The sequence below is a fragment of the Doryrhamphus excisus genome, linkage group LG7 (assembly GCF_037039965.1).
Source record: "Doryrhamphus excisus strain RoL-2023G ecotype Guam linkage group LG7, RoL_Dexc_Guam_v1.1, whole genome shotgun sequence".
Lineage (NCBI taxonomy): Eukaryota > Metazoa > Chordata > Actinopteri > Syngnathiformes > Syngnathidae > Doryrhamphus > Doryrhamphus excisus.
This window is the reverse complement of record NC_136363.1, coordinates 6,040,732-6,063,227: the sequence shown is the minus strand read 5'-3', so window position 1 is coordinate 6,063,227 and position 22,496 is coordinate 6,040,732. Positions and strand designations below refer to the sequence as shown.

The following is a 22,496-nucleotide window of genomic DNA, read 5'->3' as shown; positions in this document are numbered from 1 at the left end:
TCTGTCTACACATACTTTCAAGTTTCCTGAAACCACACATAGTTGGTGGGTAGACAAATTATTTATTTCAGATTAAAATGAACAAAGCATTATTAGAGCCCTGTAGACATGACAAAACACGACTATAGTCACATTTATACTCTTTTTATTTACAACATATTGCGCAACTGCAGGGTCTTGAGACACATGCTAACTCGCAAACTAGAGAGCTAGCGACCTGAACGGTAGCCTTCAAGTTATTTCCTTTAAACTTAAATAGCCAAAAACTTACCACTTCCACACGGATAGGGAGGATAACTATTAACAGTTATTTAACCTTTAACATGAACATTAATCAAACGTAATAATTTTTTCTGGGTACATGATACCATACAGCATCCATATTAAACTTGCGTGGGCCGCACTAACATTAAACTTTCATATCAAGGCAGGGGCCTCAAACTAGTGTCCTGCGGGCCACATTTGGCCCGCGGGCCGCATGTTTGAGACCCCTGGACAAGCCCATTAAAATTGTCCAAATGTTTGTCTTCACGTTCCAAGTAGTCACATTCATGCAATAGTAATCTGTTTGTATCCATTTTCAACTCAAAACTGCCTGTTTGACATCATTCTCACACTGGTGTGTACTTCATCACTGCCATCCGCCGTCCTTTTCCCCACCGCCAAGTCTTAGCTTTGCCCTTCTTCATCCTCTTTTGAGACTTTTTCCACGATTGTTGACAAAGGTGGAAGGCATTTATCCGTCCCATGCACTGGCACCCTCTTTGAGGGATTCTACTGTCAACAAGCCAGGAAGATGACTGAAATAAGTCAGCTGGCAACAGTACAGTTTGGAAAGGCGATGTAGGATGGGGGGGTGCGCACTGTAGGTGGGATGGTGATAGGTGCGTCAGCTGTGCATCAGCAATGCAAATAGCATGACGTCATACCAGTGCAATACAGCGCAATCCTTCAACAAATTGAACAAAGAAGTGAAACGTGGCAGTAAACAAAACACATCAACTATGACCTACTTTTTCTACACTTAAGGAATCACACTAAAAAGTAAAGTTAGCACGTTTATTGCAAAAAAATGACCACCAAAACTGTACTTGCGCTGTAGAAAGGGGGTACTGCTTGACCACAAAGATCGCACATTTCCCATTGTAAAGCCTTCATCAAGCAACACATGATGTTCTCCCACCTGACTGGCCACCATCACTGCTGTCGCCACTCCTGAATGGCGAAGGGGACAACCGTGCACCTCCTGACCCGACTCTAAATGTGTTTGCACTTATACACTATACTGCTAGTCTTTAAAATATTGACCCAACCTCAGTGACCCTTCCCTACAATCCTGGTGACTCATAGGCTCTCTGAGGGCTTTTAGTGGTCCATTATCGACCTGCTGGATTACACTGGGTCTGGACAGCTAAGGACAACCCTATTTCCCCCAACGCCTACACTCCTCACCCCTTTAGTCCCTTCCACCCCCCCAATCCTGACCCTTGGAGGCACACGCATTGCCTGCCTCCTAACTCCACCGCCTCCTCACTCAGTCAATAACACGCCGATCGCTCAGAGGAAACAACAGATTTCCTTCTGATGGCAGCGAGCCTACACAAAGACCAAGGAAATTATCACAACAAAGACTTTGTGAATGAACATGCAGCGGCCTCGTGATGTGGTTTGTTTTTCCTCTCTGTTTTTTTTTTTTTTTTTAAGAGGCCGCCTCCTGCTACGCGTAGGACCGACTAATTCCTGTAAGTCAGCCCCTGTGTGGAGTTCAGCTGCATTATTCCACATCCTGCTCTGTGATGACTAACCGGTGAAGCTTGTATGTGTCCAAGAGGACATTTACATCGGCAAAGTACATCTAGATAATGAGGATAAGTTGCAAAGCAGAGCAGGCTTCATTAGCACACAGCTAAATGGGGTGAAATCATTGAGCATGAAAAATTAAAGTCAAGACGGTATTTAATAGAGCTGTCAAAAATTACTTGACTAATCGACATATTTTCTAAAGGATTTTGGGTGTCGACCAGTCTAGGGTCGCTCAAAGTCAGCTGGGATAGGCTCCAGCATGACCCAGCAAGGATAAGCGGCATAGAAAATGGATGGATGGATGGTGCTATTAACACAATAGCGTAATTAGTGCATCACTGCAACTTTAAGCGCTCAATTCCAACACTCCAACATGTCTCTCCGTTGCTCCATGGCACAACACTCCTCCACCAAGCACACTCATGCGTGGTACATTTACTGACACTTCCGAACGCCGAACATCAAAGCAAACAAAGCATATTGTGCATTATGGGCGTCAGTAGGTAAGGACTACTAAAATTAATTAATGCGAGACCCGCCATGTTGTTTGGTCTAGAAACAGTGTCACTGATGTAAAGACAGGAAGCAGAACTGGAGGTAGTGGAGATGAGGGCGCTGAGGTGACCAGGATGGATAGGATCAGGACCGAGTCCCCCAGAGCGACATTATATTAGAGATGGTTGGGACATGTCCAGAGGATAGATAAATCCTCTGGACTCATATAGTGAATATATTGGAAGAAGGATGCTGCCAGGTAGGAGGCGTAAAGGAAGACCAAAGAGGAGGTTTATGGATGTGGTGAAGGAGGACATGATGGTAGTTGGTGTGAGAGAGACAGATGCAGAAGACAATGTTGGATGGAGGAGATTGATTTGCTGTGGCGACCCTTTTCAGGGAAAAGTGTAAACAGAAGGGCTGATGTTGTGAAAGCTTAACATGAAGGAAGAACGACACTCAGTCCAGTCTCATTGTTCCCTTCAAGGGGGGCATGACAGAAATTGAGAATCACAGTTTAAAGCCAAAGCTGATATCTGTGAAACATTTTTTAACCAAACCCTTCCATTTAATCCAGCGCTATTAGACCTCCAAGAATGACAACATGACCGTCCCACGGCTGTCACAGCAGCATGGAAGCACCATGTGATGCTTCGGTTTCACAAGCCCCCAAAAATCAAACTTGCACCGTAACATTATAATTGCGGTTGTCAGAAATAGCAGACACAATGTAAGTGGCACCGCTGTAAACAGCTATTGTCTCAACGGTTTTTATATCAACAACAAAAAAAAAAAACACTTTCCCTCCCAGCACACCACAAAAAGCCTTGCTGCAATTTCCTCTAATCATTCAAAATTGCTTGTCGTTCTCCTAAATGCAAAAGCCTTCTTCAAATGTCCCCACTGAGCACCTTCACACTGCATAGATCACTAAGCGTTTAGAGGGAGGAAGAACATCAAATCAACACTCGAGGTGACGGGATAATGTGAAGAACCGCTGTGTGCAAAAAAGGCGGAACTGCAGCTTCTTTTCTCATGAGTCCTGAAAGTTAACCCCGCCTGTTTAATGCGACCCTTAAGTAGCACAAACCGCTACGACCGAGTTCTGATTGGCCGTGATGCCAGACGTCCGTCCTAGTCAGCAGAGACACAGCAAGTGTCAGTGTTGATAAATACAGCCCACGACCTGACCTTAAAGGCAGCACTCGGCAACCATCTGCCTCCACCTGCGCTCAACATCTGGTCGCACAACAGCAGTCTGTTCAAGTCAAGGTCTACTGAAGGCAGACAGAACTAACACGATGAAACTTTAATAATGTCTTATTAGCGAAAATGCACCCTAAATACTTCATTACTGCGGAGAAGGCATCAGGGTTACTTTAGTACAGTTCACAAAACGTGCAGAAATGAAGCCTCGTTGTTACCAATAAACTAGAACAACGTGCAACACAGGAAGTGAGCAGATAATCAGTGATTGCTGAGACGTGGAGATGGGGCAGGATTAAATAAACACATTTTTCTACTCCGTTTAAGGTATCTGAACTGTATTCAGATTATATTCCGGGTAGTGTAGGGCAGGGGTGTCCAAAATGTAATTTATTTATTTACTACTACTATGAATACTACTTACGCCTACTTGTACCTTTTGTCTTTCAATATTTTTCAATATTTTCTTTCAATATTTTATTTTTATTTGATATTTTATTATTTTTTGACAAATAATACGGCATAGTAAACCACGAAACAGCGATTCTTTATTGGTACATTGAAAAAACGCGAAACAGCAACGGAACAGCAACGCAACAGCGATATTGTGAAGGATAATAATAATAATAATAATAATAATAGAATACTACCTACGCCTACATGTACCTTTTTTGTCTTTCAATATTTTTTGACAAATAATACGGTATAGTAAACCACGAAACAGCGATCATTTATTGATATTTTTTTGAAAAAAACATGATACAGCCATGGTGTCATAACAGAACGGCGATATTGTGAAGGACAACTGTATATGGGTGTTACTTCCTGTCCAGAGGGCTGTAATACTTTTAAAAACCGTATTTAGAAGGCCGCAAAAAGGTTTTCTATTCTCTAACTACGAAAGTATTCATTCATTCATTTTTCTACCGCTTATCCTCACGAGGGTCACGGGGGTGCTGGAGCCTATCCCAGCTGTCTTCAGGCGAGAGGCGGGGTACACCCTGGACTGGTGGCCAGCCAATCACAGGGCACATATCGTCAAACAACCATTCACACTCAAATTCATACCTATGGACAATTTGGAGTCGCCAATTAACCTAGCATGTTTTTGGAATGTGGGAGGAAACCGGAGTACCCGGAAAAAACCCACGCATGCACGGGGAGAACATGCAAACTACACGCAGAGATGGCCAAGGGTGGAATCGAAGTCGTGCCTCCTAGCTGTGTGGCCTACACTCTAACCACTCAGTCTTGTCCAAAATTTGTTTTCTAAAAATCACACATACAGTATAGTACTAGCATTCTTTACACACTTTGCTGCCCTCAGTCTCTTCTTGAATAAATAAAGAAATGTCTCCCTACCATGGCCGACAGCCACATGCCGAGAAGTAAACATAGGAGGCACTCCTTCTCCTCCATTGTTGTTGTTGTTTGTTACTGTGGTTTGCTCCGACCCTTTCTTTCAATGCGGCGTGGTTTTCCCTTTCCTTTTTCTCTGAACTGGAAAACCGACCGCTCAAAAACCCGAGTCAACTATAGCTCGGCCAAGCAAAGCTGAGCTGAGCTGGTAATACAGTGGAAAAGCGGTAAAAGTGATGCGGCGTCTAAAGGATGGTGCGAGGATGTTTTTGTGTAGACCGTCCTGCCTGGTGGGATGTTAGGGTTCTGAAGTAGGGAAAACATAAGCATGATTGAGGTGTATCGTTCCAAACTGTGCCACGGCGAACTGAACTTGAACAGCCGCTCAGTGGAAAACACGATCTGATGAATCACCCTGCAATGTGACTGAAAATGATGTGATGGGGATTCACAGCGAGGCATGTGTTTAAAACCAGCTAAGAATGTCCAAATGTACCTCTGGGATCGTCACTCCCACTGTGGTTGACGGGAAAAGAGCGGGAATAATGTGGTTTTCCCCTCTCTTCCATCGAAACTGACATGGACACATTGAGCGATTGTTACGGAGCGGGCTCAGTCAACCCTCAGACCTCACTGCGCCGTTCAGTGCCAGCCACTGTGGCTTGAATTGACGGTATTGTTGTTGCCTTTCTGAGCCCTTTCCTGAACCTTCACTGACGGCAGGAGTCGTCTTTGGTGCCTTGCCGCAGCACTTCTCTGTGTGAAATGTCCACATTGCTGCCAATGCATGCGTGCATCCCTTCAAATATCCACATCATCCGATCACTGCCCTATGAATCACTTTATGTTGTAAAAATGCAGGGGTCTCAATTCAATTTACCTGGGGGCCACAAGAGCTATAATAAAACGCATTTATTAAAAACAGAAAAATATACAAACTTTATCAGTGCTTTGGTTCCGATTTTCTACAATAAAAGCTCTGATAAAACATTCCACTGTTCTCAAATATCTTATTTTTCTGCACAAAATAAGATGAAAATAAATAAACAAATCAAGAATAAAGAAAATCAATCAATCAGTAATAAATAAATATAATAATAATAATAATAATAAAACGGCCTAAAAAGGTCTTCAGACACATGCTAACTCGCAAACTAGAGCGCTAGCGACCTAAACGGTAGCCTTCAAGTTATTTCAGTTACAGTTATTTAACCTTTAACATGAACATTAACCAAACATAATAATTTTTTATGGGTACATGATACCATACAGCATCCGTATCAAACTTGCGCGGGCCGCGCTAACATTAAACTGTCATATCAAAGCGGGGGGGCCTCAAACTAGTGTCCTGCGGGCCACATATGGCCCGCGGGCCACATGTTTGAAACCCCTGTTATAATGACTTCATTTATGTTTTAAACCCTCCCTCTCCTTCTCACCCCCCCCCCCTTACTCGTCGGAGGTTCCAGCAGTAGGACACAAGGAACAGCACCTGCAGACCGAGACTCATGCTGCTCTGTTTCCCTAGCAACCCCTTCATTGGGCTTTGCTTGTGCAAGCCATTAAGCAATGCCAGCTCTGCATACACACACATAGACATAGAAAGGCGCCCCCACACAATCACCCTTTTAAGGGTTTCCGGCTCTAGCTTTACTGCTCTTTTTTTTTTTTTTAATTTGCACTTTTTCCGAATGTTTTTTTTTTTCTCCTGTTAACCTCCAAACTCAACATTTTCCCCTCAATCATAAATAAAAAGAACCCCCTGGATTTAGCAGCCTCAGTCTAACAGAGAAAGGTTTTGTTGGGGGTATTTCTCCGCAGATGACACACATCCCCGTGTAGGAGCTTCCCACCCCCTCAATGTGTCGTGCACACATCTCCGAATCATGCCAGGCCCAGCGTCGCACCACGGGGAGAATTTCTTCCACCGCCACTCCCCGACCTCTTTGCTGACGCCAGTGCAGACAAATCCTGTTTGGCCCCGAACTCAATTTTCCCCCTATGCCAGCGCTCACCTTTCCGAGTTGCCAACATCAATGCGGCTCAAGCAATTTTTCCAGGAAGTGGCTCTCCAGGCGGGAGCGGCTCACCTGGGGAGGGAGAAGGTGTGTGTGCTTGTGCACACTCGGGCATATGAGACTAACAAGAATGAGAAGGTCAGCGTTCGTTAGCTCCAATTTGACTCGGCTTGCCTTGAGCCCTTCACTAATGGTTCAGTTTGAAAAGTTTAAGCCAAATAATTTGACTAATGGGGCCGCCCGTCCTTTGTTACCGACCGAGATATGGCGTGAGACACACACACACACACACACATAATTACCTGACGGTCACACAATTAATGCCTGTAATATCTAAAACAAAACACCATATTTTTTGTGAAAAGTTGATTCATTCATTCATTTCAGGGCTCTACATTAAAAACCAAAATGACTTGCCCGTAGGGAATCCTTAAGGTGAGAACTACTTGCCCGAACTTGCCCCATGTAAAATGAAAAGACTGCCATAATGATATCATGTAATTTTTTGTGGCATCACATGAGAATCTCAAATAAATAAAATAATAAAATAAATAATACTGTAGCGTTGCGTGTGTGTTGTATTCCGGGCTGTAGTTTCATGCATGGACGCTGGGGGCAGTCATGTTCAGCTCGCGGTCTTGGAGCGGGCGTTTTGGGACCAAAGAAGAGGAACGAGAGGAAAAAAAGGAGAAGTTCGGTTGCCGTGCGCCCAGCTAGTTAGTTAAGTCTGCAACAGGCCAGTAAGTTGTTTTTCATGCTGCCTTGGAAATAAAAACCATGCAACGATAGAGGTTCATCACTTTTTGCTGTTTCCTTCAGAATTAGACGATGTTGGCAGCGACGCCATGATGGATGTTTTCGTAGTCAAACAATCGCTGATTGGTTGATCGCGAACAACAGGTGTGGGTAAAACGCGGACTGTGGATTACGGACCGCGGTCTAAATAAACGATTCTGATTGGTCCATTGCAAGCATTGCTTTACAAATTACCACCGGAATTACGCAGTCCGTGTTTTACCAACACCCAACAAGAACCGCTTTAAAAAAACTCTTGGCAGTCTGGCATGGCAAAGTGCACTTGCCCGACGGGAATATCACTGATTAGATTTACTTGCCCGAATTTTGTTTTAACTTGCCCCGGGCCATCGGTACATCGTTATTGTCGAGCCCTGCATTCATTCATTTTCTACCGCTTATCCTCACGAGGGTCGCAGGAAGTGCTGGAGCCTATCCCAGCTGTCTTGGGGCGAGAGGTGGGGTATACCCTGGACTGGTCGCCAGCCAATCACAGGGCACATATAGACAAACAACCATTCACACTCACATTCATACCTATGGACAATTTGGAGTCGCCAATTAACCTAGCATGTTTTTGGAATGTGGGAGGAAACCGGAGTACCCGGAGAAAACCCACGCATGCACAGGGAGAACATGCAAACTCTTCAATTCAACCCTCGCCGAAGGTTGAATTGAACCCTGGTCCTCCTAGCTGTGAGGTCTGTGCGCTAACCACTAGACCACCGTGCCGCCCGAAAAGTTGATTCATTAATTTTATTATCGGAGTTATGGTTTGCAGTGATGCAGAAATGCACTTTTTAAAAAGGGTAGCACACGTCTGCTGCAGACTACTTCAGCTCCATTACTAAGTATGAAGAGACATTAACCCACATTTCAGGGTGGAAAAGCGAGCAGCAGCCCCCGCCATGTTCAGTGTCATGTACTCAAAAAAGTATGGCCATCAAAATTCCATCCTCCCTTGCACTGGCTCTCTGCCTCTCTGACAAAGTGAAAGCTTTTGTGGAGGTTACACCTCCGCACGGAGCAGACTTCCCTGAACTAGTTTCGGCCCCGTCTGTTGTAGTTACTGTTGCTAAAACTCAGGTTTATTCCTACCCCTGGGAGAGAACTTCCCTTTGTGTGAATCTCTCTGCATTCATACACTGTAATTTGAAGGGCCCGTACGGAAACACTGGTTTGGCTGCCTGAGCATGACACAACATGTAAAAATCCATTGGCAGAGGCCAGGCTGTTAACTCTTTCCCATCCTTGGGACATTTACATAAGTTTGCTTGCTTACATAAATGACCTGGTGGGTTGAATAAAAACAAATTAGCCAAATTCTGGACAGGTTCAAGACAAAAAAAAAAACATCCCAATGTCCTTAACCATCCATATGTGGGCGGCCAAGGTCAGAAAAGCAAAATGTATCCACTGTCGGGCAGTCTTTTGGTTAGCGTACAACCCTGGTGGTTTCCAGTTAAGTTGTACAATTCAGAAAAATGGCACGAAAATGTTTTAAATCATCAAAATATGACAACTATTACATGTTATCATCAGTGTAGTGTTAATGTATGATCACAACATGTATATTAAAACGCTGTTAGAGGGATTTTTCCATAATGCCTCATATTAACTCTCTAACAAGATCTCAGTGTATAGACTGGTCGTATATCTCATCTCGCTTGTATTGTATATAACTCTGGGAAAAGCTGCTGATTTTGTTAATACTTGGGTTGTTCATATTGTTTATTTTTCTATATTGTGTATTTTGTACTGCTTAACTGACTCTGTACTCTTTCTGCTGTGCAATACAAATTTCCCCACTGAGGGACGAATAAAGGCATATCTTAATATCTTAATTCATAATGGAAATAGTTTTATCCCAATGACAGCATTGTAAGCTAGCTCATATTAACTAATTTTCTGGTGTTATGATGCACAAAAAAGGGACAGAAATATGTGCTCATGTTTCACATAAGGATTGTGAATGATGGGCAAAATTCCCTCAAAATGGCGGAGTTTCCCTTCAAGAGTGTTTAACTTATTTTTAAACAGTTAAGTCATTAAATCCCAGCCATTTTTCAAAAGACAAGCCCTTCACTACAAGCCATTTTAGACTAATTTTTCAAGGCACACGGAATATGACGTTTTATGGCTATATTATCATGGACCAAAAGAAAGATTCGTTTGTTTATACATTTTTCCGTTCTTTAGAACATTGAAAATATCAGTTCTCAACAAACAAAAAAAGGATTTGGGAAAAAAATGGTTGATGTTCATCCCGCGTTTGTGGCTGGCCGCTACAGATAAATTTGGACCACCACAGATAAAATGTGTTGCAAATTCCACTTTTTTTTTTTTTTTTTTTTTTTAGATGTGGCCTTTCTACCTTTGCTTGTTTCAACGGGACTGCCTGTGCAGCTTGTTATTATAACTAATAAAAAACGGTACGTCTGTACATACCATAATTGGTGTAAAGTGTAATGTAACGTAACGTAAGTCAGCAACTGCATGTTCTTTAACCTCATGGGATAAAACCAAAAAGCTCAGTTTTACCCCGCACCCCAAACATCCCACACTATGAACACAGTGCAGTCCTGTGGGAAACACTGCACGCTCGACTAATCAGTTTGTTATTAACAGAAAAACCCACTAAGGCAGAAACCATAACATCCGCACTATTTTCAGTCGGGATTAATGTTTCACCTTAAGAGTAAATTATTGCTATAAATATTAACAGCCGTCAGATTTGTGTCATAAAACGCAAAGATAATTTATCTGCATAAATACCCTTGAGAAGGTTTACAGAGCATCTCCCTGTTTTTGGCTTTACCGACATCCCCCCCCCCATACCCTCCACCCCCCTTGTTAAATGCAGGCCCTTTCACTGCAGTGGTTGGGCATTCATCACGCAACATACTCCCTGCTAAAGCTGGGGGCAGCAGCAGACCTGTTGGGCTTTCGGGAAGCTTTTTATACGACAAGTGGAATGCAGAGTCCGTTCCATAAACAATGGCATTGCTAACAAGTCTGGGCATTTTCAGGGGCACTTCATCCACAGTGTGGCATGGGGGGGGGGGGGGGGGGGGGTAATTGTAATTGGGTATTGCAGCATCAGGGATGTACAGATTCAAACAACCCTCCATACAAAATACTACTACGACCTGGACCCAAAATTAAATCATGTTTTTACATTCTTGAATTCTTCAATGTCTCCGCCCGAAGCCACCTGCGTGAGAATGGGGCATAGGTTCTAACCAAATGGTTCCAGAATGAAAGGCAACTCCTCCGCAGTCGGTCTGGAAAAAAAACCCAGACCACCCAGGTTGATCCGAACCACATCCACATTGACGTACTGGCAGCCGGAATGTGACGTAGAATCACATACCTAAACCGACCTCTTATTAATCCGATGTCAACAAGTTGGTCTGCTCTTGCATAGGGTATAATATTTTAGTTATAAAATATATATATATACAAATTATAAAATTATTATTTTTGTCTTTCTTTTTATATCTAAATATGTTTTATTTGCCTATAGTCTTTGTCATGTGTTTTATTCATCAAATTAAAAAGCAAAAACGACAAAATCATTCCATGACCTTGAAAAATGGCCAATAATAACCATATTAAATGAAACAGTTGCATTACTGTCAATGCAAAGCCATGTACTGTATATTCATTCATTCATTCATTCATTTTCTACCGCTTATCCTCACAAGGGTCACAGCTATGCTGGAGCCTATCCCAGCTGTCTTCGGGCGAGAGGCGGGGTACACTCTGGACTGGTGGCCAGCCAATCACAGGGCACATATAGACAAACAACCATTCACACTCACATTCATACCTATGGACAATTTGGAGTCGCTAATTAGCCTAGCAAACCGGAGTACCCGGAAAGAACATGCAAACTCCACACAGATGGCCGAAGGTGGAATTGAACTCGGGTCTCCTAGCTGTGAGGACTGCGCGCTAACCACTCATCCACCGTGCAACCCGTACTGTATATTATGCATGGATGATATGTTGAGAAATATCGTTTCCTCTCACAAAAAGCTTTGCTAAATTCATAAACTGGTGTTTGCTCTGCTCATTTTTGGGAAACACTTATTTCACCCATTTGAAGTTTTCCTGCCAGCCATGAGCTAAGTGTTGCTGCTAATGTCCACAAAGGGGAAGAGAGAAAAAGAGAGCAAGGGGGGGAAACCACTGTGTATTTGGCGTGAGCTGCTTGGAGACCAGCTGTTTGAGAAAAGTAAACACACAAGAGCAAAAGAGGGACGACAGAAGTTCTGAAATTGTTATTGTAAAGTGTGGAGACCAAATCACGCACACAAAAGGAGGGCATGGATATTTTTTGAATTTTGCTTACTGTTTTTTTTTTGAGAAATCTTGAAGCACTGATTTTTTTTTCTGTATTTTTCCAGAAGAATTCCATATTTTATCCAAAATTTCAGACCAGTCGGGTGTTAGCCAGTGCTTCTCAAATAGTGGAGCAACATGAACTGCCAGGGTGGGGGGACGCATTAACACAAATAAAACTGATTTTGTATCAAAATAGTCTATTTGTAACAAAAATAATGATATCCTACATAAAAATGTACACTCAGCAGTAGCCGAGGAAAAAAGACGACGGAATGAAAAGGCATCCATTTTGTTCCATCAAGTTGCAGCAGTGTGTTTTTGGCATTTGCAGAATTTTTCTTTTGCAGTACTTGATCCGTACTCATGAAAACTATATTCCACACTTTTTTCTTCAATTTATTATTAGTTCTAATGGCTGGTATTACTACAGGTATGTTACCTGAAGAACACAATGAATGAGACAACATGGAATGCCTTAAAGGCACAGTACAATGCCGAAGCTATTGATTTAAAAACTGAAGTGATTTGGGTTATTAGCATGAAAACCACGGAAATGGACAGATATAAGCTATTTTTGCTGTTATTGTTATATTTGTAGAAAGAATTGGACCTTTAGTTGTACCAGGGATTACAATGAAAAAAATAAACTGAAGAAACAAGGCTGGTCTTGGAGCATTTCCATGTTTGCCCCTGTCGGCCATCATACAAATGATAATAAAAAAACCCACAAAAATTAAATTATAAAGTCTTATAACTAGGTGGGACTCTCTTTGCCTTTTCCTCCCAGTTCATCTTTAATATTGTTTAGCTGCCCCGTGGATAAATGATGGTAAATGAGTCCTTTGTAGGCCGTGACTGGGATTTTCCTTCCTTAGAAATTTGGCGGACAATTCCACTAATGGTGGTGTTTACAGTATGTGTTCGTTTATTATGATCCTAAGACAGACACACACACACCCCATCCCTCCACGGCGCCAATTGTGCACAGGTCAGTAGGTCAGAGACTCACCACCCATTCTTTCTTTTGAATGCTGCATTTATACTGTTGAATCAGTTACACACACGTTCGAGGACGCCATATGTTCTGTCAAACAGTATGCATGAATGTCAAAGTGTTAGTACGTATCTGCAGCCCAGATAAGGTTTCCCGTCAAGAATTGTCTCCCACCACAGTGTCAAAAGTGGTAGCACTAAGAGAGCTGCAGGGGGGATTTGGGAGGGCAACAACTCTCACAGCAGCAGGACAGCGACCTGCAATTTTGTGCAAGGATGAGTTCTACAAAGTGACGTCCGGGAGCGTGCAGGTGTTGACCCAAAGCATGAGGGCACCTCAACAATAGACAGGAAGCAGTCTGCAGTGAGATGCAATGACTTTCTGCACGTACAAACCAGCTGCAACAAGCATCAAATAAACATAATAACCAATTAAATAACTTTTTATTGCGTATTTTGATGGCAATTCCCGTTTGTTCTTTTATATGATGACCTATTACAAGTCCTCAAACACACACACACACACACAGCCAACACTTGCATTATCTATATAAGACATCAACAATAACAAATAAAAAGCACTCGTTACCTAACTTTCTCAATGAGCTGGATCCAGGAACTGATGCAGCTTTGAGTGATATAAAAGGAAAGAAGTTTCATAAGCACTTTCATTATAAGTGCAACTTTAATTTATGTGATCTGGGCAATTGCAGCCCCCGTGGTTTATGAAACCGCTTACCAGGCCTCAGACACAGCAGGAAACGTCTTATAACCAGAAACGGGGCATGCTCGCTCAGTAGTGGAGCAACCATCAGTATACTGAAAGGCCGAGGCTGCTGAAACGCGGGGGGGCGAGGGCAGGGGGAAGGGGGGTGCTCACCTGGAAAAAGCATGCAAAAATATAGTGTGCACAATACCACAATGCATCTCACCACAAAATCCAACAGCAGCTCATTTCACGACGGTTCGAATCCGCTTAGGAACATTGTGGAATGATTTAGGTCTATTCTCAGCTTCACTTTGGGGTCTTTTTGCTTTCAGTTTCTCTCAAAAGTTGTTGGTTTGCAAAAGGTACAGTTCCCGTTATGCAGTATAGGTGTAACGAGGTGATAAAAGAGACTGACGTTTGACTCTTTTTGTGGGGTCATATTATCCATGCATGGGGTCACAGGCCCTAATATTTTGTGGGATTATGAGGATTTCCAGGAAGAGACACTTTGCACTGCAGAGTTTATCAACATGATAGCAAGCATTTCAATTAGCATTTGCTGCTTAATGAAAGCAATGCTATTCCAATGAAGCGCAGGAATAAAGTGGGAGTCTGTGATGAGCTCATAAAAAATAAAGAAAGGGGTAAAAGCTATTTAAATTTAATGATAGGGCTATTTATAACGAAAAAAAACATCTGTTTCACTGTTCTATACAGAAAAGGAGCTTAAAAGTCAAACTTATGGAAACTCCATCCTGTTCACGTCATGTGTTTCCAAGTCCAGATGAATCACAATCAAATGTAAAAATCATAAACCACTGCAGCAGCCGGACCTCCCTCTAAAATCATAATTATTTCCACTGTTTGGCCAAGTATCTGTTCATAAGACAAACCACTAAGAGGTGCTCAGAGTCATTCGCCGATCGACTGCTGGGGGAACGGCAAAGATGCATACTTTCACACCCAGCATGTAGCGCTGCAAAATCCCAGCTCTGCGAACTGCAAACGTCTGTTGACACGTGAATCTGTCAGTTCACAACATAACACACAAGTCCTTCAAGCCAATTGGTTGCTGCTGTTTCTTCCATATGCTCCGTCAGACGGAATATGTTTGATATGCGCTGCTGTTTCATTTACAGATTAACAATATCCATATCTTGCTGTACATAAAAGAACTGCTGGCATGAGAGGAAGCAGGGGGGGACTCGTAGGAGGAGAGTCAGGAAACGACCAGACAAGTGGAAGAGGAAATGCCCACGTTAGGGATGGGCATAATTGAGTATTAAGACTTATGCTGATGTGAAGAATTATATGTTTTTTTTAACTCAGTCAATACCAGCCATGTATCAAAAACCATCCCTTTCAGCAAAATATCAGTTCTCAAAACTTTCATAACTTTCACTTTGACACAAATTTAGCCGTACATATTTAGCCAAAATGTCAAAACAATGATGCAACATGAAAATATTTTTGAACTATTAAATTTATTTACAGGCTGCACGGTACACAAGTGGTTAGCACGCAGACCTCACAGCTAGAAGACCAGGGTTCAATTCTACCATCAGCCATCTCTGTGTGGAGTTTGCATGTTCTCCCCGTGCATGCGTGGGTTTTTTTTCCTCCGGGTACCCCAGTTTCCTCCCACATTCCAAAAACATGCTAGGTTAATTGGCGACTCCATGTACTTTTTTCGGCTTAAATCTCTTCTATTGTTGGCCAAAATTTAGCATTTTCAAGCATAAAAAATACCAAATAAAATACAAATACAGTCTAAGGCAGGGGTGGGCAAACTTTATGACTCGCGGGCCGCATTGATATGACAAAATTTACGGGGGAGGGGGGGCAGACTATATATTTTACACGTAACAGTCCACCTGGTATTATTGTATCTGTAAAATTGTCATGCAATCTGCTATTATTATTTATTATTTTATATTTAAATATTTTAAAAATAATAAAATATTATAATTACAATAAAATTAAAATAATTATTATATTATTATGAAAATAAAATATGCAAATATGCAAATATAACAATAATATTATATATAATTACTATAATAATTAGCATTAATATAATAATTATAATAATCATAATAGTTCTAATAATTATTATAATCTAATAATAATAATAATTATTATTATTATTATTATTATGTGCTTGTTTCCCTTTTTTCAGGAGCACTTTGTAAACAACAGACCATGTCAAAAAACGAAATTGATAAAACCATCAAAAGGTTGGCTCAGGCCATGATGCCAGGTTGTATGTTGAGTTTAAATGAAATACTTTGGAAAGATTGGGCGGGCCGTATTCAAACACTTGGCGGGCCGGATGTGGCCCCCGGGCCGTAGTTTGCCCACCCCTGGTCTAAGGGATTATAGGATGTTGATGAACTGCAGTCTGAAGTGGCCACTGGGTGTCACTGCTAACACGCACCATTACTGCAGGTGCGCCTTAGCACCATAACAACAATAATCTTATTTGAGTCTTAAATGGCTTATTTTCTCTGATTACATCTCTTATATTGGTGTGACCTGCGATTGGCTGGCGACCAGTCCAGGGTGTACCCCGCCTCTTGCCCAAAGACAGCTGGGATAGGCTCCAGCACACCCCGCGACCCTCGTGAGAATAAGCGGTAGAAAATGAATTCATGAATATCTCTTATATTGGCGAACATGATTGTAAAGATAACTGTAGGGGTGCTATTGTATGTATAGAGGGCTCTAATAATATTAACAATCATATATACAAGGCCATAAACAGGTATTCTGTGAAAATATTTGCTTTAGAAATAAGGAATCTGGATCCAATAAAGCGAGGGATTACTGTAGAACACATTTGAACTCATCATCATGAACAATTATGTCCATTAACTCACCAGAACGATTCACTCATGCAACTGCTATGAGGGAATATTGTGTGACATTACCAAGGTGAGAAGTGGTTCTATTAATCAAAGTGTGATTGAAGGTGTTTTTCTATTAATATGCATTTAGTCCAGGCTGAGTGGCCTCTTTGAAAAAAGTGGAAAAGTGGTACTTGGAGTCGTTTCATCACAAGACTGTCGTCACTTGTGTACTGTCGGCTGTTGAACTACTTAAGAAGATAATGGATGGCACACAACGTTTGGTGCACAAACACCTGAATCAAAAATGATGCTTTTGTAAAAACAATAAAATGCTGATTTGATGGACATTGTCAGAATTTGCAGTGGACTCATCCACAGCTATGGAAATGCACTCTTGCCATTTTTTTTCCCTATAACACTGCCGTTTAACTGGACCACCAGCCAGTACTTCATATGTCTGGTTGCTGTACATTTCAGCTGTTGTTTCCTTTTTTTGTTTGCCTTCACACATTGTGTCCACGTCTGTAACAATAGGAATTGTTACTGTTGTTTATGTTTCACATGGATGCCTTGAAGTGACAAACCGGAGTCGAGAGTTGGCTGCCACCGATGTGTGTGTCTGTGCACCTTGATAAATAAAAAATAACGCTCGATAGTCCAGGTTGTAGAGTCAGGAGACAGAACTAACTGAACACATTTGAACCACTAGATGGTATTCAGAAGTTGCCTGTACGTATGTTGTTGCTATATAACTGTATTGAATGTGAGCGCGCACTATAATGCATTGTTTTGTTTATATTTGCTGACCAAACGCCTTGTCGGTTCGCCTCAGAAACCATCGGTTCAGGGCCTTCTTTCAAGTTATCGTATGCTTAAGTGATTAATCGATTTATTAATGATTGTGACAGCTCGTTTCCTGGCATTAAGCACAAGTCTTGTGCTCATTGGACGGCGAATGAATGCACATGTTTCAGTCCAATCTACACTAAACTGTGGATTTTGACCATTCAGTCATTTTCTACCGCTTTTTCCTCACAAGGGTCGCGGGGTGCTGGAGCCTATCCCAGCTGTCTTGGGGCGAGAGGCGGGGTACACCCTGGACTGGTCGCCAGCCAATCACAGGGCACATATAGACAAACAACCATTCACACTCACATTCATACCTATGGACAATTTGGAGTCGCTAATTAACCTAGCATGTTTTTGGAATGTGGGAGGAAACCGGAGTACCCGGAGAAAACCCACGCATGCACGGGGAGAACATGCAAACTCCACACAGAGATGGCCGAGGGTGGAATCAAACCCTGGTCTCCTAGCTGTGAGATCTGCGTGCTAACCACTTGACTGCCGTGCAGCCCGGATTTTGACCATTCGCTTTTATTTTAGCAGTACACGCTGTTTTTGTACGCCAAGTGCCGATATGTGAACTGTTCTGAAAACAAAAGTGAAAGTTAAAAAAAGTGCACCCAGCACTGAACTTTGACACAGTAACAGGCCGTCTGTGTTTTGTTGGCATGGGGACAAGTGCCGGAATACGTGCGATGACCCAAAAAAACCTCAATCACTGAAAATGAAAGGTATTTTCAAGTCTGAGTCAAGTCCAACACGCTGATGTCAGAGTCCAAGTCGTGTTGCAAGTCTTTGATGACATCATCAAGTCAATCAAGTCACAAATGTAATGTAATGTAATGTAATGTAATGTAATGTAATGTAATGTAATGTAATGTAATACTCAAGTCAGTTTTCACACATTTCACTTTTCATCAGACTTCTTGGAACAAAACAAAAAAAACGAGATTTGACTGTACATGATGTGAACGTTGTGATGCTAAAAGAGATGCTCTTAAAACTGAGCATGCTAATTTCATACGGCTCTTATGTTGACTCTCATTAGGAGGTGCCGTGTCAATGATTGCACGTCGGCCTCCAGAGGTAAAAATCCAACACATGCAAGCTCACCTTTTAGATTTTTCGGGTTGTTTTGCTTGGTGCGCGGCATCTTTCCACTTCACTTCACAAGCGCATGTCGGGAAAACCGGCTTCCGGGCCTTGAGTGGAGCTGAGATTTGAGGAGGAGACGACGCCAGCGCCTGTGTACATCTTCAAAAAAAAAAAAAAAATGAAAACGCACATGTCAATTGAGGATGAGCTTACCCTAAATGCCACACTATGCTAGCCTTGTCTCTCCCACACTTGGCAGCTGTGTGCTAGTGTGGGACAGAGCTGCTGATTGAGGTTAGTCCTTAAACAGGTGCCCCTCGGCCTCTCAGAGCTCCTCTGTGGTAGCGTGTCGTGTCGCTCGGGCCACTGTCGCATGGAGGTGTGACTTTTCAAGCACATATCTGCATCAGATGCTATCTGTCACTCCATGACTTTCGGATTGACAGAGGTGGAAACGAGGCTGATTGACACGTGGGTGGGTGGGTGAAAAACGCAAACAATAAAAGCTCTGTGTGGACAGGCGATGAATGCTTAGGGTGACACAGAGGATAAACATCTTCACGTGTCTGCTCTCCTTTAAGTTCACAGCAGAAAGGGTCTTTTTTTGGAAAAATTAAACCAAGGTGCAATGCAGTTTTTCAGGGAAAACAAGCTCATATAGATGCAAATTTTGCAACCACCGAGTTGCAAAATGTAAAGATTAAAAATTAAAAATAATTCCAAATAACATGTTGTTGCTTTTTCTCGCTTCCATCATCCCTTCCAAGCCCCAGGTAAGACACATTAACACCTGCACCTTAAGGTGAGCATCACTGCTTCAGGAATCATCCTTTGTTTGCCCGCCACCGTTATTACATAACACTTACTACAAGTGGATGATTTTTCTCCATACACTTGCTACATGTGGCGCTAGAGCGATGACATCATCGGATGAGAGCAGGACTGTGGCTGCATCATCTGGCTTTATACATTTTTACCACGTTTATTTACAAGCCCCCCCCCCTCTCCCCGCCATGCAAACATAACAATCCTCTCACCTGGGGATGCAACACTTTGGATTTTTCCACAGCAGAGTCGACGACGCGGACGAGGCGGAGAAGGAGACGTTCACGCCTGTCAGTCAGTCTGTCTGCATGCAAAGCCTGCCTGTCTCACCCTCCCTCCCTCTCTCTCTCTCTCTCTCTCTCTCTCTCTCTCTCTCTCTCTCTCTCTCTATCTCTCTTAGCGTGCGTGATTTCTGAGGAAACACCCTGGTGCCAATCCGAGAGAAAACAGAATGCACTTGCGGGTGATTAATACGCATCCTAGTGGATCAATCTGAAGCATTATGTAAAACGCAAACCGCACTGCGATGGGTGAAGTAATCGATTCCTTGGTGATGACCAGAGCAGTTTAATCAAATACAATTGCAGTTTTTATTTTTTGGGGAAAAAACGCACCATTTGAATGAAGCGAGGGAACACACAATGGATGGGAATTGCGTATTTTCTTGCAACACGTGAACGCCCTGCACGAGAGGGAGGAGCCAGGGAAAACCCCTCGCTGCCTTTGCAACAGAACACTTCCTTTTTCGCCAACTAAAAACCCGCACACGCATGCACAGTGCGCACAACACCATGCAGTGGCAGTCAACACATGGACACAGAGGAGGAAAAACAGCTACTATCTTACCTACAGCTGAGAGGGAGGGGGGGCAACGAAACAATGAAAAGGGGAAAGTTGAGCCTTATTGAGTCCACACGCCTACAAGCGACCTGTAACACCGCTGACTAAAACAGCCCCCGGTAGCGTCTTTCCAGGGAAAACACATACAGCAAAACACAACACACACACCCCGAGGTAGCTTCTTCATACTCACGGGAATTGTTTAGCTACAAACGCACCTTTAAAACGACGAAAAAGGGGGGTTCAGCTCCAGTTTTCTGCCTTCACCTTCTCTCTGACTTTCTATTGCAGGAAACAGACAGGCCCACTGACGTCACCGGGGGTCCCGTCTCCGCCTCCCAGCCACAAGGGGCCCTCATAATCCATTAGGGGGCTCACGACAACCGTAGCATTCCGTGTCCTTCCGCTCATTCGCCGGAAATAAAATTCGCCGTCGTTTTTGTCCGCCTTTATGAAACACAAACAAAACAAAATGTCACACATGAGGCATTTTTACTCGTATTTACACTGCAGGAAAGAGGCACAACGCCACGTCATTAGACGTGAATCCCCCTTACCGGCGCCCTACTCTCTCTCTCCTCGCTGCATAGTTTAGGATTGACGGTTTTCCCGGAGGTTCCTTGTTGTCAGGTCACGTTGTGCCCCTCCGCCACCACCGCCCGGGCTTTCCCATGCACTAACCTCCCGGCAGCAGGGACACAACAGCAATCCTTTCTGCTTGGGTTGTTTGGGCCTTATCGATGGTGCTATAAACGACCATTATCGTTTGAAAAAAAAGTGCTTAATATAAAAATACATGCCTACGTTGTGCAAGTATTATTCCGCCATTTTTGTACAACGCGAACTCTATACCGGACTAGGTAGGACCAAGGCATCAACCAAGTATGGTAGAGTAAATGAAGCGGCAGTAACATTGATACTGATCATTTATGACTATAATCATGATTATCTTTATTTTATTCACTTAATTTTATTCACTTCCATTTGGGGTGGTTGGTTTTCCACAGATAATAGCAGTAAACTTACTGCAGGAAGGACACACATTTTATTCAAGAGGAGACTGAGGGCAGCAAGAAAATGGACCTCTGCAGCAAATTGGAGGCTATGGACTATAATATATTACAGTTCTCATAGATTAAGCACAAAAAATATATAATTTTACACTCCTAATTAACCTGACTGACACAATGCAGTCCAGGATTGAACACTGCACCACTGTGCCACTCTCCTTAGCACCATGACGTCATGTTTTTATTTTCATATTCTGCATGTATTCCTATTGGTTTATGGCCGCCATGAGCTGGCTCAGCTATGACACATCACAGAACCAGAAAGGTCAGGCTATTTTTATTGAGCTGTGAGTACGGCCTCTTTGAAAAATGTGTACTGTATACGTATATAAAATACGTATATCTTTTACCCAAGCACTACGAGTTCCTTCGAGTTGCTTGTGGTGACACAGACACACACATCATTCGCTACGCCAGGCTATCCGCCCGAAAGTTCATTTTTAATTATTACCTATGTGACAGGGGCCATTGGAATTGTCTAATGGTAGACCAGGCCAACAGCACTCATTATAAATAAATACATTGGAAAATCGGACGATCTTACTTAGGTATGATGGGAATTAACAGCATAAAACCCTGATTGGACCATCCCTAAAATATTTAAGTCAAACTATTTTTAGAATATTAAGAGAAGAGAAAGAAAAAAAGTCGTAATATTATGAGATGCAAAACAATCAATAAAGTTGTCCTTTTTTGAAAATTAGTTTGCAGAAAAAATTAGAATGTTAAAAAAAATAGTCAAAATATCATGGGAATATCAAAACCATACTTATGAGAAGAAAATTGATAAGAGGAAATAGAAAGAAAACAGAAAAATGGAACAAAATAGAAAAACACCTGTAATTTTGTGAGAATAAAGTCAAAATAGTAACAGAAAAAAGTTATATTCTAACTCAAAAAAGTCATATTAAAAAAAATTAATCAGTAGCATAGAGTTGAATATTAACCCAAAATTACACAATTTTTGTAATATTATCATTTGTGGAAGTATAATTTAGCATGTTGCTATGGAAAATTATGATTACCCATAGAAAAAAACAAAAAAAAACCTCACTGAAGATAATTTGGCTCAAAACATTGGAGAAATAAAGTTGATTTTAGCCATTATTATTGTCTCAAAATATAATGGGAATATCAAAACCGACTATCATACTTACAAGAAGAAAATTTACATGAGAAAATAGAAAGAAAACAGCAAAATGGAACAAAATTGAAAACCAGCTGTAATTTTGTGAGAATAAAG

General features: G+C 42.2%; 1 protein-coding gene across 1 annotated transcript in view; it reads right to left on the bottom strand.

Annotated features, from left to right (window-relative positions):
• hivep1 (HIVEP zinc finger 1) overlaps positions 1-19,683 on the bottom strand; it is a 54,413-nt gene extending 34,730 nt beyond the window's left edge. The window contains exons 1-2 of the mRNA XM_058046204.2: positions 19,556-19,683; positions 18,537-18,677 (exon numbers count right to left, since the gene is read on the bottom strand). Of these exons, the coding sequence (XP_057902187.2) occupies positions 18,537-18,576 (40 nt within the window). The 5' untranslated portion in view covers positions 18,577-18,677; positions 19,556-19,683. The remainder of the gene's footprint in view (positions 1-18,536; positions 18,678-19,555) is intronic.
• Positions 19,684-22,496: the final 2,813 nt, after the last annotated feature.